Source organism: Vombatus ursinus, unplaced genomic scaffold (assembly GCF_900497805.2).
Source record: "Vombatus ursinus unplaced genomic scaffold, bare-nosed wombat genome assembly UNPS02014802.1, whole genome shotgun sequence".
Lineage (NCBI taxonomy): Eukaryota > Metazoa > Chordata > Mammalia > Diprotodontia > Vombatidae > Vombatus > Vombatus ursinus.
Genome location: NW_020954580.1, coordinates 24315542 through 24343397, shown reverse-complemented (window position 1 = coordinate 24343397; position 27856 = coordinate 24315542). Strand labels below are relative to the sequence as shown.

General features: G+C 39.4%; 1 protein-coding gene across 1 annotated transcript in view; it reads left to right on the top strand.

Annotated features, from left to right (window-relative positions):
* CDK15 (cyclin dependent kinase 15) overlaps nucleotides 1-25980 on the top strand; it is a 93576-nt gene extending 67596 nt beyond the window's left edge. The window contains exons 11-13 of the mRNA XM_027873516.1: nucleotides 7233-7372; nucleotides 20489-20633; nucleotides 25551-25980. Of these exons, the coding sequence (XP_027729317.1) occupies nucleotides 7233-7372; nucleotides 20489-20598 (250 nt within the window). The 3' untranslated portion in view covers nucleotides 20599-20633; nucleotides 25551-25980. The remainder of the gene's footprint in view (nucleotides 1-7232; nucleotides 7373-20488; nucleotides 20634-25550) is intronic.
* Nucleotides 25981-27856: the final 1876 nt, after the last annotated feature.

Sequence of the window (27856 nt, the reverse complement as noted above, 5' to 3'; positions counted from 1 at the left end):
TTTCTTTCTTTCTTTCTTTCTTTCTTTCTTTCTTTCTTTCTTTCTTTTTCTTTCTTTCTTTCTAGCATACGTTTCTTAAAATTTTGAGTTCCTAATTCTCTTTCTCACTCCCAACCTTCTGCTACCTGTTGAGAAGATAAGCAATATAATGTCAGTTATATATGTGAAGTCATGCAAACATATTTCCATATTAGCCATGCTGCCAAAAATAAATAAATAAATAAATAGCAAAAAACATAAAGAAAGTGAAAAAAATTATACTTTGATCTGCATTCAGTTCATGTCTGTCTGGAGGTGTATAGCATTTTTCTTCTAGGGTCCTTTAACGTTGTCTTGGGTAGTCATTGTATTGATCAGAGTAGCTAAGTCTTTCACAGTTGATCATTATAATATTGCTGTTACTGTGTACAATGTTCTCCTGGTTCTGCTCACTTCGCTTTGTGTGAGTTCGTATAAGTCTTCCCAGGTTTTTCTGAAACCATACCCCTCATCATTTCTTTTAGCACAGTAGTATTCCATCACAATCATATACTACAATTCCCAATTGATGGACATCCCCCAAATTTCCAATTCTTTGCCACCACAAAAAAGAGCTGTTATAAATATTTTTGTATATATAGGTCCTTTTCCCTTTTCTTTGACCTCTTTGACATATAGATCTAGTAGGTCTAAAATTGTACACATTACTATAGCCCTTTGGGCATAGTTCCAAATTGTGGAATGGCTAGACCAGTTCACAACTTCACCCACAGGGCATTAGTGTCCCAGCATTTGTCATTTTCCTTTTCTGTCAGGTCAGTGAATCTGATGGATAGTAGGTGGTATCTCAGAGTTGTTTTAATTTACATTTCTTTGATCAATATTGACTTAGAACATTTTTCATGTAAATATTATTAGCTTTGATTTCTTCTCCTGAAAACTGCCTGTTTGTATCTTTTGGCCATTTATCAGTTGGGGAATAGCTCTTAATTTTATAAATTTGACTCAGTTTCTTATATATTTGAGAAATAAGGCTTTTATCAGAGAAATCTGTTGTGAAATCCCCCCCCCCCGCCCGGCCCAGTTTCCTGTTTTCTTTCTCTAGGATTGATTCTTTAGGGTTCTCTACGTATGCCTTCATATCATCTGCAAAGGATAGTTTTGTTTCCTCATTGCCTATTTTTATTTCTTTAATTTATTTTTCTTATCTTATTGGTATAGCTAGCATTTCTAATGCAATATTGAATAATAGTGGTGATAATGGACATCTTTGATTTACCTCTGATTTTATTGGGAAGGCTTCAAGTTTATCCCCATTACAGATGATGCTTACTCTTGGTTTAGATAGATACTACTTCTTTTAAGAAAAGTTCCACTTGTTCCTATACTTTCTAGTGTTTTTGGTAGGAATGGGTATTGTATTTTGATGATATCTTTTTTTCTGTGTCTATTAATATAATCACATGATTTTTGTTGCTTTTCTTATTGATATGGTCAATTATACTTATAGTTTTCCTAATATTGATTAAGCCCTGCATTCCTTGTGTAAATCCCACCTGGTCAGAATGTGTGATTTTTGTGACATATTGCTACAATCTCCTAGCTAGTATTTTATTTAAAAATGTTGTATCAATATTTGTTAGGGAAATTGGCTTATTCAATTATTTTTCCAAGATAGGGCTATTTAAACATTGTACTTCCTCTAATGTGGACAATTTATATTTTTGTAAATATTCATCCATTTCACTTAGATTGTCAGTTTTACTAGCATCTATAACTGGGCAAAATATCTCCTAATAATTGCTTTAATTTCATTTTCATTGGTGGTGCAATCATCCTTTTCATTTTTGATATTAGTAATTTGGTTTTCTTCTTTCTTTTTAAAAATCTAATTAACCAATAGTTTATCTATTTTATTTTTCCCATAAAACCAGGGCCTAGTTTTATTTATTAGTTCAATTTTTTTTAAACTTTCAGTCTTATTAATAGCTCCTTTGATTTGCAGGATTTTTATTTTGGTGTTTAAGTGGGGATTTTTAATTTGTTCATTTTCTAGTTTTTTAAACTGCATGCCCAATTTATTGATCTTCTCTTTCTCTATTGATGTAAGTATTTAAGGATATAAAATTTCCCAAGTACTACTTTAGCTACATCCCACAAATTTTAGTATGTTGTTTCATTGTTGTCATTATCTTTAATTAAATTATTTATTGTTTCTATGATTTGTTCTTTGAACCCTTCATTCTTTAGGATTAGATAATTTAATTTCCAATTAATTTTTAATCTATGTTTCAACAATCCTTTGTTGAACATGATGCATTATGTTTGGAAAATGGTGCATTTAATATTTCTGCTTTTCTGCATTTGTTTGTGAAATTTTAATGCCCTAATACATGGTCAATTTTTGTGAAGGTGCCATGTACTACTGAGAAAATGGTATAGTTCTTTATATGCTCACTCAGTTTTCTCCAGAGGTCTAGCATATTTAACTTTTCTAAAATTCTATTCACTTCTTTAACTTCTTTCTTATTTACTTCATGGTTAGATTTATCTAGCTCTGTGAGGGGAAAGTTGAGGTCCCCCACTAGTATAGTTTTTGCATCTATTTCCTCCTTTAACTCATTTAACTTTTCCTTTAAAGATCTGGATGCTATAGCATTTGGTGCATACATGCTTAGTATTTATATTATTTCATTGTATATGATACATTTTAGCAAGATGTAGTTTCCCTGCTTATCTCTTTTAATTAGTTTTATTTTTGCTTTTGTTTTGTCTGAGATGATTATTGCTACTGCTTTTTTACTTCAGCTGAAGTGTAGTAAATCCTGCTCCAACTCCCTATTTTAACCCTATGTGTCTTTCTGTTCCAAGTGTGTTTCTTTTAAACAACATACTGTTAGATTTTGGTTTCTAATCCATTCTTTCATCTGCTTTTGTTTTATAGGTAAGTTCATCCCATTCACAGTTATGATTATTAACTCTGCATTTCCCTTCATTCTCTTTTCTTCTATTTCTCTCTCTCTCTTTCTCTCTCTCATTATCCTGTCCCTCCTCAAAATTCTGCTTTGCTTCTTATCACTGCCTCTCCTAATCCACTTTCCCTTTCACCCCCTTCCACCCGGCTTTCTCTTATGCCCTTCCCTTTCTGCTTCCTTATTGGGTAAGATAGATTTCTATACCCAAATGAGTGTGTGTGTGTATACATACACACATACATATCTACATACATATATATGTATCTATATGTATTTAGGTATGTAGGTATACATACATACATATCTACATACATGTATATAAGTATATAAATATATCGTATGAGAGTGAGGCTCAAGCATTGCCCCCACCACCATTTTCCCCTCCATTGTAAAAGTTCCTCTTTGTATGCCTCTTATAAGTGAATTAATTTCTCCCCTTCTTCCTCTCCCTTCTCCTTTCTCCCAGGGCGTTCTTTTTTCTTTCCCCTCCCTTTTTTTGACATCATTCCAACATAATTGACTCACTCCTCTGCCCTCTGTCTATATAGAGTCCTTCTAACTGCCCTAATAATTATAAAGTTCTTAGGGGCTACATGTGTCATCTCCACATGTAGGAATGTGAACAGTTCAACCTTATTGAGTCCCTTATATTTTCTCTTTAATGTTTACCTTTTTAATGCTTCTCTTGAGACTTGTTATTTGAAAGTTAAATTTTCCATTCATCTCTAATTTTTTCGTTAAGAATGCTTAAAAGTCTTCTATTTCATTAAATATCCATTTTTCCCCTGAAGGATTATAGTCAGTTTTACTGGGTAGGTTTTTCTTGGTTGTAATCCTAGCTCCTTACTGTCTATAATATCATATTCCAAGCCCTCTGCTCCTTTAACATGGGAGCTGCTAAATTTTGTATGATCCTGACTGTAGTTCCATGGTATTTGAATGATTTCTTTCTAGCTGCTTAAAGTATTTTCTTTTTGACCTGGGACCTCTGGAATTTGAGTATAATGTCCCTGGAAGTTTTCATTTTGGGATCTCTTTCAGGAGAAGGCAAGGGTGACCTATCACCTAAAAATGGTCTGAAATCCAAGAAAGGCCCTCTAGACTTTAGGGCTGCCTTTCAGGGAATTTTTATCAAGTCATGGAATAATCTCTATAAGAAAGTGGCAGACATCTTTCCTTTAGATCAGATTGAACAAAACTGTGTATTGATAAAGCATTGAATAGTACCTTGGGGTACTTGGGGTGAATCAGATGACCTACTCTTATGGCACCTTGCTTCTTCTTTAAAAGGCAAAGAATCCAGTGGGTTATCTTGAAGGGTAGAGTCAAAGGAGAGGCATGGGATTGAGCAAGAGGAAGTCGAGTTGGGACTCGAGTTGTACAGAGAACATTCTTATTTGTGTTCTAAAAAAGCCAGAGACCTGAGGATCCATGAAGTCACCTTTTCCAATCTGATTAATGCTCAATGGAATGGCTGTGGTCATTGTAGTTCCAAATGGAAAATGAGCCTCACAACCCATCTCCATGCCTGAGCTTTGCTGAAGACTCAGCGAAATTCCACAGAACTCTGTGATCACCTCCATCATCTTAAAATGTCCTGCAGAAGTCCTCCAAACACTGAACCCTGTGGGAGGGGAGTGTGAGCAACTGAATCTGAACAGGTCATTTAAATAGGAACAGCCCAATGTTTCATCAATGGAGACTCAACATAATTCGCTAGATTGCATTACTTTTTTTTTTCACCTGCCCAGGAAAAACACAAAGAAACCAGAAGATCTTGAACTCGATTTCAGAAATGCAATGCAGCAAATATTTATTAAGTCCTTGCAGAGAACTATTATGGCCTAGTGGATGGAGCGGCAACCCCAAAGTCACAAGGAGCCGGGTTCAAATTCTAAATCTAACATACACTGGCTGTGTGACCCTGGGGACGTAACTTAACCTCTCAGTGCTCTAAGAATATAAAATGCCACTGTATGAGTAGAGGGAGTTTTCTCAACCAGAGTTTATAGAAAGGGTAAATCCCATGCAGGGAGCTCCCTCACCTATGAAATCACAGTTCCAGTGCTATCCCATCCCTTGTGCAGAGTACTGTGATTAGTGGTGGGGAAGATAAGAGGGTTAAGTAAATCAATTACAAAATGGCCAGCTGTTCTGTGAGATCTCCATCTGCTTCTGCAGTGATGGCAGCAGATGGTGACAAAAAGGGGGCTGAGATTCTCACACGATTTTTAGAGTACCTGTAGATATTAACTTACCTTTTGGAAATCTAAGTGGCTCCAAGAAGACGTTAGTGGCCCGCCAGTATCTAAAGCATGGTTATCTCTCACATATGGGATTCAGTCACACGTGTTCCCTTTGTGTTTGCCCCTCCATGCATATCTGCAAGGTATGTCCACAGTTCCCATCTGTGGATGGTGTAAGTATTTCTGTGCGTGTGTGTCCCAGCTTATGGAGGCAACATCCCGGCAATATTTTTCTTACTGCATTTTTTTTTAATTACCTTGCTTTGGCTTTGAAGTAATTGTGTCCTCTGGCTGAGTAAAAATAAATACTTCTTTAGATAGGGGGATCTTGAGTGGATAGGGACCCACGGAGGACTTTGAACTTTTTTGTTATAGTTTCTCTATGCAGGAAAAGGGTGTCCAAGGTTGTAGCCTAGTACATGCCATCTCCAATGCTCCTTCACCTAATGTGGTAATAAATATAACACAAAAAAATGCCTAATAAGTATATAAGATGGATCTATTTCTATACTCTTAGATACAATTTCCCCAAGCTATCCGTTCTCTGTTAAATTGAACCTTGCATGTAACACATCCATAGACAGGGATGGTGAGAGTAGCCCCTAGGGCAGTGTCCTGGTAATCATTCTTCAGTCCAGCATATTTCCTATTAGATTATAACAAGAGCTAATGAGTTAGCATTTGTAAATTGGGATCCTTTCTCTATGGATTCAGCCTATGATGAAAGAGAAGATTTGTCAATTTGCAAGTTATTACATACATATAGAAGGGTCACTCTTAATGTGACTTTGGAATATGGCTTTTATAATGCTCAGTAATTTTTTTTTTTGAAAAGTGGTAAATACTAAGAGTTAAAGACTGTCTAGCTTCATAGGTAAGTTTTATATGAAATGATGTAATTTGAGTTCTTTGAGCTAAGGTTTCTGACATCACTGCAATGGGGATCCCAGGAAAGGGAGAAAAAAATTTATTTTGTTTGTCTTCCATATCAAAATAAAATAAAAATTTAAATTCTAGGATAAAAAAACTCCTCTACCTTTGTTTACCTGTATATTTACTAGAGTACTTCAGTAGGATGAAAAGTAGTTCTAGGTAGTCCTTGCCTGAGACTCAGAGGTCAATGAATGCTTGATAATTTTGACTATAGGAGGCAGCAGAGTTTTCCTCGCCGAGCTTTCAGTGACTAAATTTGTCTGCAGACTATAGTGTTAGGTGTACAAAAATAATTATAATCCATGAATCAGTGCACACTTCCAAAAGTTGTAACTAAGTATGAATACTTAACTCCATACAAGGCTGAATTATAGTGGATGTGGACCATCAAGGCATTATATGATTAGGGTTCTAATTACTTTAGTGATTCCTCCTGTAAGGAATGTGTTTTGTAAACCTCAATGTACCATAGAAACATGTACTATTATTATGTTTTCATTATTATTCCTCTAATCCATCACAGGGAAAATCAGGATGGTTTTATCACTGATCTTCCTTGGGATCTGAATTTCAGAGGTACTGTAGATTTTACCTGGGATTTGATACCTGAGAATTTCTCCCCCTCTTCTTGACCTGGGCAGACATGGAACTTGCTGACCCTTAGAGCCTGTACCAGGACCCTCTACTTAATCAAATTTCTGATCTGATGCATGTTCCTGTGTCCATCACACTGGAATGGTTAATTATAGATTTCCGTTTTTATAATTATAATCCTGTGTGCAATTCAGTGCCCAGAGACATGGGGAAACAAAATGAAATGAAAGAGTAATGCTTCTGAACGTCTTCCTTCATCTCATTAACAGGGCAGGTAAGGATTTGGTTGGAGATTGAAGAGGAGAAAGGGATGAGGGACTATTTTCTCACTTGCATATGAACTAATCCCAGGGAAGTTCAACCTGAAACACACACACTTCTAAATCTTGCCTCTTCTTGCCTTTTAGGCTTATTGGTTTTTTTTTTTTTCTTTTTGCTAAGGGATGTTTCTTTTGGAAGTGGGGGGGCTCTAGAGAATCTTCATTTTTCTCTTATACTTTTCCAGGTTGGGCAGGATTCCAGGAGCTGAAGACCTGGCCTCTCAAATGCTCAGAGGCTTCCCACGAGATCGGGTCTCTGCCCAAGAAGCTCTTGCCCATGATTATTTCAGTACCCTACCAGCTGAGCTACACCAGCTTCCAGATGGTATGTATGTGCATGTGTGTGTGCATGTGTGTGTGTGTGTGTGTGTGTGCGTGTGTGTACACCAACGCACAAACTATTTTTGGATGCTAAAGAATCACAGAATTTGCGGGAAAGAGACCTTCAAGATCGGCCTTCTTGGGACAGCCAAGATAGGATCCATAGCTTGTTGGATTTCCTTATGAGATCCCATCAAATTTAAAAGTAGTGATAGAGTGGGGCTAACAAGGCCCTCCTGAGCTATAATATTCAACATGCTTTCAATTACAGTCTGAACATTTCATATATAGATTTATATACCAGAGATGGAAGCTGCCTGAAAATTGCTTTGCTGAGGATATCAGTTAAATCAAAACCAAGTTTTGAAACTATGACCCTCCTATTTGTGTGTTTATATGTATACAAATGTATGTATATTTACACATTTTATGTTTTATACATACTATATCATATGTAAACCTTAAACATATAACATTCTACATATCTACATAATAATCATATTAGAAATAACAGTAGGATATGTTTTTCGTAGTCCTTCACAGCTGATAAAGTGTTTTGTATACATTATCTCATCTATCCCTCATAACAACCCTTGTGGCAATCCAGGTGCATTATCATCTCCATTTTAAAGATGAAGAAATAGAATCCAAGAGAAGTTAAATGATTTGCCCAAGGTCACATAGCTAAAAAGGTGTTTTGTTTGTTTGTTTGTTTTTGGTGAGGCAATTGGGGTTAAGTGACTTGCCCAGGGTCACACAGCTAGTAAGTGTCAAGTGTCTGGTCTGAGACTGGATTTGAACACAGGTCCTCCTGACTCCAAGGCCAGTGCTTTATCCTCTGCGCCACCTACCTGCCCCTAAAAGGTGTTTGAACAGGGCTTTGCCAGATCTTTGTCTCCACATCCATTATACCACCCCATTGTACCACACTGCCTCGTTGCTTTCACTGATGCATCTTGACCTCTCTGTGCCTTACAAGACAATCTTCACTAGCTTCTGTAGTGAAAAGCATTTGTCCCCTGGAAGCCAGTCTTTGGGTAATGAATTGACCCACGCAAACAGAAAAGGCCATTCCTTGACTCTTACTAAAAGTCCATGTTAGTGGATATATGGTAAAATAAATATAATAAAGCCTGGACCTGTGATTTCACTAGCATAGGTAACTCCCTCTACCAAAGCAGATCAGCACCTTCTCCACAATTTGGAGTCTTAGAAAATTGCCTTGGATGCCAAGAGATTAAATATTTTGCCCAGGGTCCAGCAGCCAGCACGCATCAAAGGCTGGACTTGAGTTAATTCAGGTCTTCCTGGTTTCAAGGCCTGCTCTCTAGCCACCGTGCCACAATTGTCTCAGTTTGTTTTTGTTGTTCAGTCGTTTCAGTCACGTCTGACTCTTCATGACCCCATTGGGGGTTTTCTTGGCAAAGATACAGGAGTGTTTTGTCATTTCCTTCTCCAGCTCATTTTACAGATGAGGAAATGGAGGCAAACAGGGTGAAATGACTTGCCCAGGGTCATACAGTTAGTAAGTGTCTGAGGCCAGATTTGAATTCAGGTCTTCCTGACTCCAGGTCCAGCATTCCATCCACTGAGCCACCTAGCTACCCTAGTTACCTCCATATTGTATTGTAACTATAATAATAGGCATAATATCATTTACCTGAATACTACATGCATTACAGTACTACTGTATATCTATGTACACCTTTATTACATCGGTGAGAAAGAGATAGGATGAACAAATAAATGCAAACTATTTATATGGTAATATAATGCTGTTAAATTTCCATAGCTAAGACATTGGTGGGGATGGAGGAGGTGGCAAAAGAGGAAGAATCCATTTTGGAAGGTGAACCTGAAATACTTTGAAAGAGTTTTGTCCTCTCCTCTGTTGGAGTTATCTTCCTTGGCCGAAAGTCGCAATCTGTAACTCTTGTATGTACATTGAATCCTGTGGTTTAAATTCTTGTCATTTACTCTGAATGACTTTCTGTTTCTCATAATTTCATCTTTCGTTTTTATCATCCTACTCCAGGACTTAGAAATATTTAAACTAGCGCTGGGAATGAGGGTCTAGATCAGGGGTGGGGAACCTGCAGCCTCAAAGCCACATTTGTTCTGTAAAATTTGGGTTCAGTCAAAAAGCCTCACTTGAGGTGAGGCCACATGTGGTTCCCTACCCCTGGTCTAGATCCTGGAGGGTTGGGAGGTGGCCGGAAGGGGGCTAATGGTCCTCAGGAATGCAGTTTTAGAAGAAACTTACATATGTATGGTACAAGTGATCTGGGACAGTAACTTACCATTCTTAAAAGAGAAAGTCTTGGATTTCTTAGAAGTGTTAGAAGACTCAGGAAGGAATCTTAGCTCTTCCAATTAATTAACCATGTCACCTTGGCTAAGTTCCTTTGATTGGCTGAACCTCTATTTAAATTTAAACCTCCATGTTGAAAAGTGATATTACTTACATTGTGTTCTCATAAAGTGAGAAAATAAATTTGCAAGTGGTAAATATAAGTATGAGCTATCCTTATCAAGGGGCAGCTAGCTGGCCCTCGGTGGAGAAAGTGCTGGGCCTGGAGTCAGGAAGACTTATCTTCCTAAGTTCAAATCCAGTCTCAGACACTACCTGTGTGACCCTGGGCAAGTCACTTAACTCTGTTTGCCTCAGTTTCTTCATCTATAAAATGAGCTGGAGAAGGAAGTGGCAAACTGTTCCAGTATCTTTGCCAAGAAAATCCCAAATGGACTGAACAACAACATCATTATTGAACATAAAGACAGAAATAATAGAGATATTTAAAATGCTTACATGAACAAGCACAAAAGTCTAGGAGATAAACATTGAACTTTTCAGAGCCTCAGATTCCTTATCTGTAAAATGGGAGTAATTATTCTTGCAATTCCTACCTCACAGAGCTGTTGTGAGGAAGGTGCCTTGCAAGTCTGTAAGTTTAATATTAAGTTGAGTTGTCATGATTATTACACAAGTACTCAGGGAAATTAGTGGTGGGATTGGAGGGATTGTTGATGGAGGGGATTGTCTGTATGGAGCGAGGTGAATCTGAGCAGTTTGGAAGAGCAAATGGGCATGATTTGGTAGAAGGAGTTTTAAAGTTTTTCCTTTCATTCTTGTTTTTACATCCAAATGGTGTGCCCTTTCCCATGTGTGTGCGTCCTCACATGCTAGTGCACCGTTTTCACTGTTTAGGGAAACAAGGTCTACTGCCCATACTGGTAGTTCTCCCCTAGAGCCCCACCTCTGGTATCCATTAGTCTAATATGCTGAGCCCTTCCAGGGCTCTTCAAAGAGGGCTTTCTGGGCACCAGCCCTTTGCCTAGAGGAGGGTAATTAAGAGGAAACTGTCACTGTCCAACCTGACACATTGTTTGAAACTTTGGTTTTTTGATTTTCCTGACAGATCCCAAGCAGAGAAACTGCCAAGCTGTTTCTATGTCTTCCAAATTGCTACCCTCACAGAGGGGCTGTGTGCATGCGAGCTCATGCCCACCTGTATGCAAGTGTGTGCATTTGTGCCCTAGTGTGTATGGGCACACGTTCATTCACCAGAGAGAGACAGAGTCAGAGAAAGAGAGAAAGAAGAGACAAAGAGGAACAGACAGGTAGACGGAGAGACAGACAGAGAGAGGGAAAGACAGAGACAGAGAGAGACAGAAATAGAGTGCAAGGGGGAGAGACAGACATACAGACAGAGAGAAAGAGACAGAGAGACAGAAATGGAGACAGACAGAGGGAGATAAAGAGAAACAGAGACAAAAAGAAACAGATAGTAACAAACAAACAGACTAAGGAAAAGGGGGAGAGACAGAGATAGAGAGAGACGGAGAAAAACAGAAATATAGACAAGGGGGAGAGAGAAAGACAGACAGACAGAGACAGAGAGAAAAATGGAGCAACAGACAGATGGAGAGACAGATGAAAAGGGGGGAGAGATAAACATGCAGAGAGAGACAGAGACAGAGACAGATGAAAGAAAAAGAGAAGAGACAGACAGAGGGGAAGAGAGAGAAAAAGACCCAGCGAGACAGAGATCAGACAGACAGAGGGAATGGAGAACAGATAGACACAGAGATAGAGAGACAAGCAGAGACAGAGAGAGATGAAAGAGAGGAGAGACAGAATAGGAGAGAGAGACCCAGAGAGAGACCCGGAGAGAGAGATGAGAGAGAGAAAGAGAGAGAGAGAGAGAGATCTGCATTTCCCTTTCTGTTCACCCAGCCACAGAGCACAAATCTACTTTGACACTTTTAGAAAAATGAAAAGATGGAATCTCGAAGGAGCCTGCCTGTGCTGGGAGGGAGGAGAGGAGCGCTCACAGCAGGAGGGAAGTTGACTTTTCTTTATACATATAGGGGTTTTTCCATGCAGAGTTTAAATTATGCCTGATAAAAGGAGTTTCGTGGATGTTTCAGTTCTTTCAAACCCTCCTGGCTTCCTCCCAATTAAATGAGGTTTGTCAAAGCCACGGGGCTCTGCTGCTGCCTGAGAGGCCGACAAGCACTTCCTGCAGTGACATCTCAAATCCCCAAGGGAGGAGATGAAAGGGCCAGTGCTGAGAGAGAGAGAGAGAGAGAGAGAGAGAGAAGGAGAAAGAGAGACACAGAGAGAGGAAGGGACAGAGGAAGGAAGGGAGACAGGCAGGCTGGCAGACAGACAGATAGACAGAGACAGACAATTGGAAAAAAATAAGCACTGAGCCTGAGACAGCTAAGATGGGTAGAAAGGAAAAGCAAATCCAGAAGAATTGAGACTGAAAAGAGGAGAGCTAGGACAACACCTTGGCCCAGTGTGCCCATCTCCAGAACAGGATTTCCAACCAAGGACACACTCCTGCCAAGGGACAAATTCCTTTTGCCTGGCACCATCATCCTATTTTTTTCCAATACCCATGATGTTTCACCTATATTAAGAGGCTTTTCTGTGGTCAGTGAATTCCATAGAAATTGACACACAGGAGAACAAAATCAAAATCTTTCTTGGTTTGATACTCAAGAGGCAAATATAGGATGTCATAAGAATGGACACTCACATGAGTCAACTGTCAGTGAGGTCCAAAGACCGCAGAAGTATTCACAGGTAATTCTGAACTCTCCCCAGCCATAACTATGCAAGGTAGCTGTCCTCTACTGGCATTTTGGGATTACATCATTGGGGGGCTTAATTATATCATTTTATTATTCTGGTTGCTATGATGACACAGTTGTCACTTTTAAATGTATTCTGTCCCCACTTTGTTCTGGAGAATGCTGGCTAGTAGTTTCTGTCCTCTGAAGGAGAAGGTTAAAACATTAAGGCTGTGAATTGGAATGTATCAAAAGAAAAAAAAACTAGTCTAAATCCCAGTGAAAAGGGGGGGGGAGGATTCACCAAATTAAAGAATCTCTCTATTTTTCTATTTTCATTAAGCAGCCATGTTCTGAACTGCTCTCTTTTTGAATAGCCAGAGGACATTTTTTAGAGGTCACTTTCCATGGGAAAAAAAAAATCAGAAGAGCCAAGAATTCCCGGATCAGTTCCTTTATCAAGAATGCATTTAGGAAGGTAAACATGAACAGGAGAGTGGGCAAGCGGGTTGTAACTTTTGGTTTGCTCCGACGTTTTCCTCTCCTGAACTCTAGAACACCTGGAGAAACATTTGTTGAAGGAGAAATTATCTGTAGTCTCTCCAAAAAAGCATACAAGTTAAGGCTCTCTAATTAGTCTTCCAAATGGCCTGGGTGGACTTCTCTTCCTACACAGACACCAGCTTATGGCCACGCTCATAGTCTTCCAGGCTGAGGCAGCAGCTCAGGATGGCAGCTGTTGTAGCAACGACCTAAAATTAGGTTCCCCACAACTCTCTAATCTTAGCTTCAGGTTCAGGCTCTTCATTTAATTCCCTTTGCCCTCAGCATGAACTTGTGCTTTGGGATAGAGACATTCTTTAACGATTTGGGGGACAGGGGATTTGTGGGGGGAGGGGGAGGGAAGGGAAAGGGGAGAATAACTGAGCTACTCCTTAAAGAAAGGAAATCGGCTCATTCTTGCAGGGAACAGTTCAAATGTTACTGTTGGATCCCTAAGACTAATTTTGAAACATAGCCACTTTGGACCACAGATCCTGGTTCACAGGAGCATTTGAAAAAAAAAAAAGTGCAGTAAATACTATTTGGTTTCTAGACCTGATTCTGAAACAGTGCTCCTTAGTCTTCCGAAAAGACATCAAAGGCCCTTTTTCTTTTCTGTGTGGTCCTGTCCTGTGTCTCTAATCCTAGGCATGATTTTCATACCCTTCTCTCTAGAACCCCTTTCTCTTTGACCAAATCTACAGATCTTTCAGATGTCTTAAGAGAAAAATGCTGAAGAGTTTAGACTTGTTTGATGGGGTCTGATGAGGATGGACATTCCTGAGTAAGAGCTATATTGTTGCCAAATAACTGGACAGATGGGTCCTCCAGATGCCATGTAGTCCACCTACTATATCAGGAGTATAAAGTTCTTCATTGTGCCAAACCTGGATTTCCCATATGGGAAATTACTCTATATAATTCAATGTGTCCCAAAAGTCTGAGTGCAGTTTAAAACTCTAGTGGCTTAAAAGTGCAGCAAGACTTTTAGAATATTTTATATTTCCTCTTACTCCATCCTCAAGGAAGGAAAAAAAAATCTAGTCTTTCCCTTCTTTTAATAGCTCTTTTAACCTGTGCCTAAAAGAATAACTTCCCAGCTCTTGCATGTCATACTCTTTTTAATATATTCTAGCATCATTTTCCATTTTTTTGATAGCAGCAGTTCATTGCAGATTCATGTGCCACCATAACCCTTCATATCCTCTTTGTGCCATACTTAAAGTATTTATTAAGCTATTGTTACATGCTAGGCACTTATGCCACGTTTAACATTGTTCACCTTGTGCTTAAAAACTTGCTTTATTTCTCCTTATCTGTACTTTTGAACACATATGTCTCTTAAAGTTTATTGCTACCCATTCCTTGATAGGGACATTTTACATTCTAATTCTAACTTTACATTCTGCCAACTTGGTGTCATCCCATGGTCAGGAGTCCCAAGGAGATTGAGAACTCAGTGCCAGAGACAGGGGAAAGGAGAAAACTCACAAGGGGATACTGAGGAAACATCCTTGAACCCAGCGATGGTTTCAAGGCATGGTATGTCCCAGCAACAGAGCACTGGACTTGGAATGAAATACTTGTTCAAATACTGCCTCAGCTACTTACTATCTATATGACCTTGGACAAGTCTCCTAGTTCCTCCGAGCCTTAGACTCATTGTCATCTGCAGTGGGGATAATAATAGTTTCTAACTCACGGAGTTATTGGGAGTATCAAAGAAAAAAGTGTATGTAAAGTGCTTTATATGAGCGGTATTATTTCACCATACAGATATGTACTGCCTACTTCAGTTTCCCCATATCAAAGTCTCTGAAATGAACTCTTTCTCGCACTTTCCTCCTCCCAAAGAAGTGACCTTCCATTTAGAATGTTGGGGCAAAGAATAAGGAGAGGCAAGATTTGGTATTACATGTCTGTGTCCCCCACAAACATAATATGTGTGTTCTGTATTCCATCAAAGTCACTAATAAAAAACATTAACTAATACTAAATCCAAAACTGGGCCCTGTGAGACACTGCTCTGCACTTGCATATATCAAAACAAATTTCAAAAGTGAAATCTTAAGTCAAACAACTATTTTTGACACAGCTAAGATGTCTCTGGACTAGAACACCATGCAAACTTTTAAGGGAAAGAGACATCCATTAAAAACTCCTTGGGAATAGCATTTTCTAACTTTCTACCTTAAAATCCTCCACGAGCTAGTCCTTACTCTTCTGTACTGTACTGACAGGGGGCTGTTAATAGACTGCGCAGAAATAAGTGGGAACTATGCTCAGCCTTTGTTGAGGGGAGTGGGGATGAGAAATCCCTTCTTGCCTCCAACTTCTCTACCTCAGTGAAAAAATGTGCCTGCTTTCCACATAGAAATTAAAATAATGCATGCACATTTATTTGTTTTTGTTTGATCTTAAGTTTACATGCTGAGTCCTGCAACATGACTCCAGACCCGCTCCTCCAGACCCCCCCCCCCACTTCTCCCTCAATTTCCAGGGCTTGTTTTGTCTTCCAGAGGCATGTTTCTTAGTCCCACATTATCTGCAGTACAAAGCATGAAGCATCCATAAACAAAGCAGAGTATGGCTCCATCTTTGTGCTTTTATACATTGGAGAGCCTGATTTTCAGGCATCTTTTATTACTTGCTTCAAGAACTATACTTCACTGTTGTTGGGTTAAGGGAGAGTCTCTTGGGAGGTATTCTTTTCATCCCCTTGTTTTTAAAATATGATACAATAGAAAGAGCATTGCCTCTGCAATTGGAGGAACTGTGTTCAAGTAATACTTTCTAGACCTTGGGAAGTCACTTAACTTCCCTGGGCCTCAGTTTCTTCATCTGTAGAATGAGGGGAGTTGGACTGATGCCAAGACCCCTTCCAGCCCTGCAGCTAAACTCTCAAGATTTATGTCTTAAAACCTTTTGGCTTTATAGTTGGTTTCAGGGAAAGAAACGTCAGGCTGGGTCAGTCAGTAGCTAGCCTTTAAAGCTTATTGTATACATAAACACTTGTGCGTCTGTAGTATACACTGTTATGTAATAGATGATATAATATTTCCACTGTGGATATAGCTCACAAGTATCATATATATAAACATATATTAAATGTGTATACACACACACACACACACTCATACCCTGAAACATACTTGGAGGCAGTGTGGTACAGTAAAAAGAATATATGTGTATGTGTATACACACATTTTGTTAAGTCATTTCAGTTGTGTCTTACTCTGTGACCCCATTTGGAGTTTTCTTGGCAGAGATAGTGGAGTAGTTTGCCATTTCCTTCTCTAATTCACTGAATACATGAGGAAACTGAGGCAAACAGGGTTAAGTGACTTGCCCAGGGTCACACAGCTTAGTAAGTGTCTAAGGCCAGATTTGAACTCAGGAAGATGAATCTTCCTAACTCTAGGCCTGGTCCTCTATGTGCCACCTAGCTGTCATATATGCACATATGTGTGATATGTATATATATGTATATATATTACATATACACACATATATGAATATATATAGATATAGATATATATACATAGAAACATCCTTGGGGGCTATGTAGTCTAATGAAAAGAATGTTGGCTCTGGATATGAATTCAAATCCTGTCTTTGACATGAGTTACTTTGGGCGAATCACTTAATTTCCCTAGACCTCTAGATGTCGTCTTCTAGCCGTAAATCTATGACCTGTGATGTGTGTGTGTGTGTGTGTGTGTGTGTGTGTAATTAGAACTCATATATGCCTTAAAAGGCTACAATCTGTCCCTAATACACCTTCTTAACTTAATTTTCACTGCCGTGTTCCTTCCCTTTAACATGGAAAATCAATAACCAAGAATCTTCAATTGCTTGGAATGGGCTGGGGACACGTTATGGTGTGTTATGCTGCCCGGACGTGCCTGGTAGGCCATATCTCATGAGTACTATCAGGCCTGTGTATTGGGGAGGTTTTTCAGGGCTGAAAGGAAGCCCTGAAGGTCCTGGAGTCCATCTTTGGGTTCCTAGGCAGAGCTCAATCTAAACTCCCTAGAAAAGAGAATCGTTGAGCCCTGTTTCTCTTGGTAACCTGATTCTGTAATATGGAGACAACCAGGGCCCTTGAAGCTGTGAGAGAAAGAGCCTTAGGGTAGAGACACCACAGCCGGCGTTCCCACTGCCTCCCCTTAGGTCTCATTCATTGCCTTTCCACAAAGTCCAGAATCCTCTTTATGTTTTCTTCATGCATAGATGGTCATGGTTTTTTCATTGACTACAAGTTCCTCTAATTGAGCACTGCTTTCTGCCTTCCCTCATCCTTCTCACGCATCTGAGAGGAACTGTATGTACACATTTCATATGCACCAGGGGAATGTGGATGAGGAAATAGCACACTAGGTGGTGAAGTAGGTAAGAATTCTGGACCTGGATTCAGGAAGACCTGAGTTCAAATCCAGCCTTAGACACTTCCCAGCTATGCAGTGCCAGGTAAGTCATTTAACCTTTGTTTGCTTCAGTTTCCTCCTTGGTAAAATGGGAATAATAATAGCACCTCCCTCTCAGGGTGCTGTGAGGTGAAATTGAGGCAACGTGTGTAAAGTGCTACCAGTGCATCCACAAATACATCTAAGTGTATCATCCATCACCCACAGCTTGGGAAAATTCCACCGTGGTTCTGAGCACATACGAACATTTGCATGGGTGAAGCAGGTAGCAGAGTATGTATGTATGTACTACTGGGTTCATTATATAACAACATAAGATTTCCTAGTAGAGATATAAAAGTATTCTGAGCACATGCGTCTTTGAAACTTCAATTCTTACCTTTTGTATAAGAAACACTTTGGTTTCTTAACCCTCTCTGTCCAGTTAGGACTGTGTTGCCTCTATTTTTTTTTTCAAGAGATAACAGAATTCTTTACTTCCTCTTAGTGTGCAACCTTGAGCTCAGTGGGCCTCAGTTTCCACATCTGTACAATGACATTGTTTAAAATTTTCCCTCCCTCCCTAGAAGGGTGATGGGAGGATATTTATTTTTAAAACCTTTGAGCTCACTGAAAGAAAGTTTCTATATAAATTTGATCCTCTGAGGAAGGGGGAGAGGGAATGAGAGGGGAAGGTAAATAGTCACTAATTAATTAGAAGAGGAAAGATCATCTGCTTTAATCGGAAGGGTGGGTGATGTGCCCCCAGTCAGAGTTGTAAGTGCACTCCATGTTAGATAGCAACTCCAATTTAAAGCACTGTGTGATCCTCTGGGCTTTGAAGATGCAAACTCCACATATATATACACACAAGCTAAAATTACAGAATAATCATCAGGCCGTGTGCATTCTGGAAAATTAAATGGGTTAAGCAACTCTGGCTGATGTTTGTTGATGCCTGTGAGCGATACAGGCGCCACATGACAGGGGAAATTACAAGACTTTTTTTGAATACTGTTTAATTTCCCATTTGCTTCTGAGTTTTTGCTAACCCGTGCTTGCTCCTCAAGGCTGTTCAAGGCAAGTGAGAGATTTGATTATCTTGTTTCCTGTGAAAGGTTATTTAGATCCTCAATCCCATTAAGTCACTTTCCGAACTCCAGTCCAATGAGCCTTCACCTGGTTATCAGCAGGGAGGAGGAGTAAATGGAGACACAGCGATCTCAGATTTCTAAGGAACAAAAGTTAGAGTGAAGTTTGAAAGGAGGTGACAGCAAGCAGCCATGAGCTTAGGAACTTAATTAGGCTGAAAGACAACTATCTCATTATCTCTCCCCCAAATGATCCAAATACATAAGAATATAAAAATTTAAAATAAACTCTTTCTATTGACTGTCTAGATGACTGAATTTCCCCTCTCGATTTTTTTTTAAACACCCACTTTCGTATTTATTTATTCTAAGCGTGAAGCAGCTGCGATAATTATACTGTCAGATTCAGTAAGTTAATGAGGAGTCACTGGAGTGGAAGGTTTTGCATTTGTGAGATTGCTGAAGGAGAGCAGGTTTATGCCTTGGCTCCAAAGGGGTTTTTTTTTTTTTTTTTTAAATTTCTCTACTGGGTGGGAAGCATAGTGCTGCAGCTCACAGACGAATTGGAATCCTTTTGATTAACTAGCTGCTTTCCCACTGCTGTTCTGCCAGATAATGGTTTGCTGTCTCTCTTGCTCTCCCTTTTTTTTCTTTGCAACCATAAGTGAGCTTTTTAGGGGCAGGGAAGCCTAGAAGAGGAGAAAAATGCCCCTCCCACTAGCCCAAAAGGCAAAAGAGACGCTTTCTTCCAGGAAGAAGTTTGTAAGGGAATTTGGACTCCAGTTGATTAGAGAGAGAGCTATCTGTGAAGTTGACATAGTGTTTATTTTAGCTAGGCAACTCGATGTCTCAGCTTTGCAGAGATGAAATTCCATACCAGAGGGGAGGAGGCACCAGCTACCCAGGGCAGGATTCTAGGTAGAGTGGAAGCTAATTTGGCACTTGAATTTCCCTCTGTCTTTTTTTTTTTTTTACTTGACTTAGAGTAAGTTTCAATAAGTAATGTTATTAAAGTATTTCTTGCTTCTCCTCCTTAGAAAGAGTGGTTAAAGTTTAGTAGAATGGCCCAGATTTGGGGCAGCTAGGTGGCGCAGTGGATAGAGCACTGACCTCAGACCAAACACTTGTCACTTACTAGCTGTGTGACCCTGGGCAAGTCACTTAACCCCAATTGCCTCAAAGAAAAAAAAAAAAGAAAGAAAGAAATGGCCCAGATTTGTGGAAGTTCTAACCCTGCAAAAATACATACTGGTGGAGAAATTCTCCAGTCAAGGTTTTAGGTTGCTCCTGACCTTGGTAAGCAAGTAGCAATAAGCTATCTGGGATGCTTTTTGTTGATATGAGGTTTCCGCCTTTTGCTCTCAGCCTAAGAAGTCAAGTTATGAGCCCTTTAAAATGTAAACTCTCGGAAACTAGGATTCTTGCATAGGGCCTGGCACACCTAGCTTTAGAAAAATCCAACATACAAAAAATCTGAACTCACTAAGCAGATAACTGGAGAGGGAAAGACAGGATTTACATTACAAAAGAACGTTTTGCTTTACCAAAGGATGCATCTTAGGCGATTCCTTTAAACAGTTGAAATCCTTTAGTACATTCAACATATAATCTGATAAATATTGTAATGAACTACTTTTATTATATTTATATTATGTTATATTTCTATTATGCCATAATAAATACACTCAACTTTTTGAATGTTTATATGTATCATATAGTAATTATATGTGTTATATAATAAGTACCATCTGGCATATACTATGAGTGATAATGCCGGGCCCATAGTAGGCACTCAATAGATATTCATTGATTGAAAACAAGAGAGATATTCCAGTATTTGGTATAATTTATTGATAAGTTCAGCTTATCACTTGACGTATCTTCAGGTGATACAATACTGTAACGTATAAAAAACACACTGAACAAACCTTCAAGAATTCATCCTTTTGGGTTTTTTTTTCTCTTTCCTCCCCTTCCCCTCTTTCACCTCTTCCACAGTGGAGTCCTTGTTTACAGTTCCAGGAGTGAGACTAAAACCAGAAATCTGCAACCTCCTGGCCTCCTACCAGAGAAGTCATCACACAGCTCGATTTAGCAAGTGTTGGTGAAAAGAGCGTTAAAGAAGAATCACTAATACTCCCAGGTAACAGACCTCTGGACAACACTGCTTATTATAAACAAAATTAGAATGCAAATATCTGTGCGTTATTTTGTGCCCAAAGCTTCCCTCTTCCTTTTCTAGCCTTTCACCACTTATGACTTATTTGACAGTTAAGGAAGTGGAGGTTCAGAGAAGATGAAAAGCATCTTAAGAACCATAGGATTTGAGAGTTGTGCCTCAGTTTCCCCATCTGTAAAATAACCAACGATCTCTAAGTGACTTCCTTACTGTCACATGGGAAGTGGCTTGACTGGAGGTCTTTTGTCTTCAAGTACCACTTTCCTCTCTTCTACCTGGAGATATGTACGACCTGTCTGCTCCATTCCCAAAGAAGATGGCAGAGGGCTCAAAAAGCAATTATTTACCCTGGTACTCTGAGATTGTTGATCCAGGTGTTTCCACCAAAGTAATACAATTGACTTTCCTTTATTCCTGCCTTGGGTGGTCTGTCCCTTTGACAAGTGATACTTCAGCCCCTAGGGGAAGGGAGGTACTTATCCACTTCTCTTGCTCTTCACCGGGTGCCTGAAGGGGCTGGCTCAGAGCACCAGTGGACATCTTTCCCAGAGATCAGCCTGAAGTAACCCTTTCATGGACTCTTTCTGGCACAGGCGCTTCCAGCAAAGCTGAGGAGGATGCCTCTCACTGGGGTTACAGTTGTTCCAAAGAGACACCCCTAGTGTCAACAAGGTTATTTGGAGGAAGAAAAGTTATCTGAAGATACTGAGGGCCTCTTTAGGAACTTGGCTGCTTGAAGGAATTCCTCCATGCTACCCCCAGAACCACCTGGTCTTTCAGAAGTGATGATGATGATGATGATGATGACAAAAATGCTAGGGTTGGGAGGCTTACCCTCAAGTGCTCATTGCCCTTTGGGGGTGGAGCATATTTCTTGAAGGCTTAGGAGGCCTAGTAGAAGGGATATTTTAATGGGGTCTACTGGATTATTCTACATCCCCAAAAGTCACCATAGCCTGGGATCTTCCTTGAAAACATACAAATCCTAGCTTCCTTGAAGGTACAGTTTAGGTATCACCTTCTACATGAGGCCCCTAACTTGAGCCCCCATTACTAAGCCTCTTCCCCACCAAATTGCTTTATATTGACTTTGTGTATTTTTTGTGCTTAGTAGTCTGAATACATGTTGTTCCTTCAATAGAATGTAAGCCTCACGAGGGCAGGGACTGTTTTCAGTTTTGTATTTCTGTCCTGAGCACCTAGCACACAGTAAGCTCTTAATAAATGCTTATTGAATTGGACCTAACTGAATTGTCTATCTTCCACCAAAGGAATGTAACGCTCAGGATAAATAATAAATGAACAAACACAAATAGAGACAATAACAAAAGCAGTGAGACTAAGGATGCATTTAGCAGAGCTGGGAAGAGAAATAATGAGTTATCGTGGAGAAGCCACCTTTTCCATGGCCTTGAGACTGTCATCATCTATTTGGGCTGCAGGTGGATTATAAGAGTAAAGAAGCATGGGGAGGAGGAGACCACCAGGGACACAGACTATCCCCTTGAGCTCATAGCATTGCTGACTAAGAGGCCACAAAGATAGGGCTGAAAAAGACTTTTTAAAATTACCCAAACCAACTTCTAGGTTTAAGCATAGCAATAGGAGGTAACTTTGTCCTGGCTTTCATCCATGCCTAGAGTGCGCTCCCTCTTTACTTCTGCTTATCAAATCCCTAGTCTCCTTTCATGTGTGGTTTGTCCTTCCTTCTCGAAGAGGACTATGACATCAAGAAGATGATGCCATGACTTGCAAGTGAATAGGATTACAGTGAGGGAGAACTCTGCAAAGTCACCAGCCACACTTTCTCCTCCAGAGCCATCTGGGTCCAGTGGGCCAGATATAGATCAGGACGACTGGAGATGGCCCAGCAGTCTCCTTTCAGGACTCAATTCAACTGCTACCCTGGAAGAGAGGCCTTTCCTGTGCCTGCTGCTCCAAACCACGTGTATGTGTGTTCGTTAGAATGGCTCCCAGCACACGAGATGCTTCACTTCTGCCATGGGGCCCCTACTGCTACCACAGTGTTTAGTTTGAAGTAATCACGAACTTAACAAATTTCTATTGATTGACTAATTGCTTGAACACAACCAACTGCAACTCACAAAATGGGTAAAAACTGGTTCTTCTATCCTAGACTTTTCCAATTTCAGCATATAGTGCACCAATTTTTTTTTTAAACTAACATTTTAAGAGCCTTTCTTCTTAGGACACCCATATTTGGCAGTTACCAAGTTAATCAAACATGACTTCTGAGTCCTTGCAACGAAAACTAATTCTTGAATGATCTGAATAAAGAATTATTTCCCATAAAAAGAATGCTGTGGGAAAGATATTGAATTCCTAAATAGCCTGTGGGTTTACCTCCCTTTATCTCTGGAGCTCTGACTTTCCCAGGCTTTTCTGTACCTATGTCTCTTATTAAACATTTCTAATGCTGGGGCTTTCCTCTGCCATGCCTTATAATTTGTTTCCTAGGCTGACGTTGGGAAGTCTTAGGGAGAACATGAGATTATTGAACTGTTTGGGTTGTAGGAGAAGTTTCCTTGTTGCTTCAATAGCTGCCGTGACCACCTTTCATTGACACACTAAACAAAAGATTGTTATCCATAGGCTGGGATCTCTCTTGTTAAAACCGCAGAGGACAACAGGGGCAGGATAAGTGGTTAGGTTAGATCCATGTTATTACTGCCTATTAAGATTCAGTCAGAATAGAAATAACATTTTTATCGTTTTTGCCATTGTTATGGCCAGTCCAAGCCTATCTTGATTAAGTGTCTCTGAGGATGCTGCCTTCCTAGAATGGTGCCATTTCCTACTGCCTGTAGCTGAGATGGTCTTGTGTTTCAACTGCATCCCAGTAACCTTGTAAAAACTGTCCTTCAGAAAATTGCTTGAGTGGAAAATCGTATACTTGTCAATACCCAGAGATGAGACTTCTAGTTATAAAATACCCTGGAGATAGACAATTATCATGAATGATAAAGACCTTTGTATAGGCTTAAAGTGTTGTTTCATCTGATTGTCATAACACCTCTAGGGATATAGTGAGGGGGAGCTATTAGCTTAATTCACAGATGTGGAAACTGAGGTCCAGAGAGAAGTATCTTGTCCAAGGCTGCAGCTTATTAGCAGTTGCCTGGAACTAGCACCCCAGTGTAACATGATATTCTTTCCACTACACTGCAAATGACTTTTTTAACACCCAAGAATTATGAACTTGGAGAAGGGACAATAAATATGCATAATCTTTAAGGTCTTTAAGTAATAATGCTTAAAAATAGAAGTGGAAAAGAAAATGGTGAAGACAGTTGAACCCCATAAGCTGAATGAAGCCCTTGATATTCTCATTGGCACCTAGAGAACAACTTGGTTATTGGATAATAGAATTAGCCCCTCAGAGACCATCTAATCCATTTCCATTTTTCAGAGAAGAAAAGGAAGGCCCAGGAAAGTTAAGTTACTTGCTTAAGGTTGCACAGAATTTGAACTCTGGTCCTTTGAGTTTACCAAAAATGGTTATTCTAAGAGGAAGGACTCTCAAAATGTCAGTGTTCCTTTTTTTAAAGTCAAATGTGTGCTAAAATCTTGTTGAGTACAGGATCCAAGAACAAGTTTTAACCTGTTTTGAGAGTTGCAGCCTGTTGTGTCCAATCCATTAATCAACAGGGATTTATTAAGTGCCTGTTACGTATGGACAGCACAGTGGATAGAGTGCTGGGCCTATAGTCAGGAAGACCTGAGTTTAAATCTGGTCTCAGACATTTGTAGCTGTGTAACTCTGGATAAGTCACTTAACCCTGTTTCCATCAGTTTCCTCATCTGTAAAATGAGCTGGAGAAAGAAATGGCAAACCACTCCAGTATCTTTGCCAAGAAAACCCAAGACATGACTGAAATGACTGAACAACAACACATACCAAGCACTGTGACACAAAAATAGAAGTAAAACAATCCCTGTCCTCAGTGGGCTTACATTCTAACTTTAAGAAGGGAGGCAACACCTTACATGGGAGGCAACTCCCATACATGTAGGTATGTACAAAATAACAACAAGGTGGTTTGGAGGGAGGGCAGCAGAAGCTGGGAGGGACAGGTAAGGCCTCTTATACAAGGTGACACCTGAGCTGAGTTCTGAAAGAAGACTAGGGATTTTATAAGCAGAGGTGAAGAGGGAATTTGATCCAGGTGGGTGGACAGGAAGAGCATTTCAATTTCTTCTTCTTATTCTTATACCCAGAAGTGGATTTGGGGTAATCAAATGAGCCTTTTCAGCCCTATTTTTGTAGTTGCCTGCTAACCAGCAATGCTATAAACTCATGAGAATAATCTGTGTCTCCAGTGGTTCCCTCTCCCCATGCTCTTTCATTATGCTCTTATAGTCTACCTGCAGCCAAGTGTATGACGACAATCTGAAGACCATGGAAAAGGGGGCGGCTCCATGATGACTCATTCTCTGTCTTCTTGGCTCTGCTAAATGTATCCTTAGCCCTGTTGCTTTTCTTCCTGTCTCTATTCTAAATGATCACTTTCCATTGATCATTCATTTATTATTTAACCTGAGTTTTATATTCTTTCCATTCTCATTTTCATATGCCTCAGATTTTAGCCTTGTTCAGGGGGTTGCCTTCACCCTTGTCCCTAGATTTCAGATACGGCACATTTTAAATATCCCCTCTCCCAAGCAAACCAGCGGTGCAGAAAGTACTCAGATTTTTAGGTGTAAATACATAGAGAAATCAAGGGGATTATTGCTGCTGGCTTACCACTTAATAGTTCCAAGGGATTTTTCAGCTTCTGATTGGTTCAGTGATCAGCACAGATTAGGATAGTATGGGAACTGGGCCTTCTGAATAAACCCCTCCATTTTATCATTTAATAGAGAGATCCCTGGACCAGAAGATCGATTTCCCAACAGGACAGATGGGAGACTGACAATTGAAAGAATGTAAGGACTGAGCTGGCGCTGTCACTCCTGGAGCCTGCCTACAATCTCCCTTGACAAAAGCTCCTGTGGCAAGGAGAGGATTAGTCTAAAGTTTAGTGAAGTCTCCAGGGAAGATGATTTCTTGGATAAAGTTGTCAACAAAAGGAATTGCTTAAGACTGTTTGTTATAAGTTCCTAGAGGGTGCTTCTACCATCACTAACAGGATTATTGGAATACTGGTTACATCCCTCCCGCCTTCATCTGCCACCTTCCCACCCTCCCTGCCCCAATTCCATTTGGGACTTGCATTGTGGACCTTCTGGTTTGAATTGAATTTCAAACCACTTTCTTGTTCTGAATCCTAAATAACTGATTATGGCAAAAGTATGGAGAATTCAGGCTCTAATTTTGCTGGTAAAAAACCACCACATAAATCACGAGAAATACATTTTTAAAAAATAAAATACTATTTATTTATTTTTAATGTTCTTTTCTTTTTAAATTTTGAATTCCAAATTCTCTAACTCCCTCCTACCCCCTCCCCCAGCCACTGAGAAGGCCAGCAATATGATATCAATTATACACGTGAAATCATACAAAACATTTCCGTATTAGTCATATTTTTTTTTAAAAAAGCAAGAAAAATAAAGTAAGAAAACTGTACTTCAGTTTGCACTCAAAGTTCATCAGTTCTCTCTCTGGAGGTGGATAGCATTTTTCATCAGGAGTCCTTATATCATTGTATTGATCCGAGTAGCCAAGTCTTTCACAGTTGATCATCATGACAACATCACTGTTACTGTGCACGATGATCTCCCAGTTCTTCTCACTTCACTTTGCATCAGTTCTTAAAGCTCTTACCATGTTTTTCTGAAACCACTCCTTTGTCATTTCTTATAGCACAATAGTGCTCCATCACAATCATATTCCACAACTTGTTCAGTCATTCCCCAATTGATGCGCATGCACAAAAAGAGCTGTTATAAATATTTTTGCACGTATAGGTCCTTTTACTTTTCTTTGATCTCTTTGGGATACAGACCTAGAAGTGGTAGAGAAATGCATTTCTAAGGAACAGCAAAGGCTAATTTATACTATTAGTTACTAAACCACATAAAAAAATTTTTAAATGAGAACTCTACCTCAGTTAACATTTCAATGCCATTTTGAACGCTGTCTTTTGGAAGAACTTAGGGAAACTTCAATTCAGTTACTGCTAGTATCTCTCTCTCTCTCTCTCTCTCTCTCTATCTCTCTCTCTCTCTCTCTCTCTCTCTCTCTATATATATATATATATATATATTTGTCTGAATGAAGGGTTCATAGATCCAGACCTTGAAGACATACAAATGCCTTCTAGTTCAACTCCTTTCAATTGAGGCTCAGGGAACTTAAGTGATTTGCTTAAGGTCACACAGATTAAAAAGTATCTGAAGTGAGATTTGAACCGAGATTCTTTGACTTTAGAGACCGTATTCTTTACTCGTAGGAAATGTAATATCCAGGAAGCCAGAGAATTCAACGTCCTTAGAAAAACAAAATAAAACTAGTTTAAAAAGAATAAAAACTTTAGCAATTGTCCAAAGGAAGTAAGAGGTGGTGGAAGGAAAAGAATGTATTGATACTTTGAAGATGAATTCAGTCTTTCAATAAAAGAAAGGGGCTGAACTAGACAGAATATCAGAACAAGGGGGACATCCTAAATATATAGCAGATCTATATTTTAGGAAGCCATTTGACAAAGCCTTCCATGGTATTCATTCTATCTTATTTAATCATTCCAAGAAGAAATGATTAAATCTTGGCACAGAGTAGGTGCTTAATAAATGTTTCCTGACTGGACTTGTTAAATGGTAAATGCATAGTTAAATTGATTGGGTACCCTGGTTAAATGATTGTACATGCAGTGTTAATAGGTTGATGTCATTTTGGAAAGAGGTATCTAGTGGCATACTGAAGACTCTGTCCTTGGCCCTATCATGTTCAACATTTTTATCAATATATTAGAAAAACACATGGAAAACACCCTTATTACATTTTTAGTTGACATGAAATTGGAAAAGATTGCTAATATGATAAATGACCGAATTGAAATTCACTAAGATCCCAGAAGTCTGAAACAATGAGCAAAAACTGGCAGGATTAAATTTAATAGAGTAAATGTAAACTCCTGTAGTTAAATTCAAAACAGCAATAATAACAACTATACAAGTACAAAATGGAGGAAGCTTGGCTTGACAGTATTTCATGCAAAATAGAT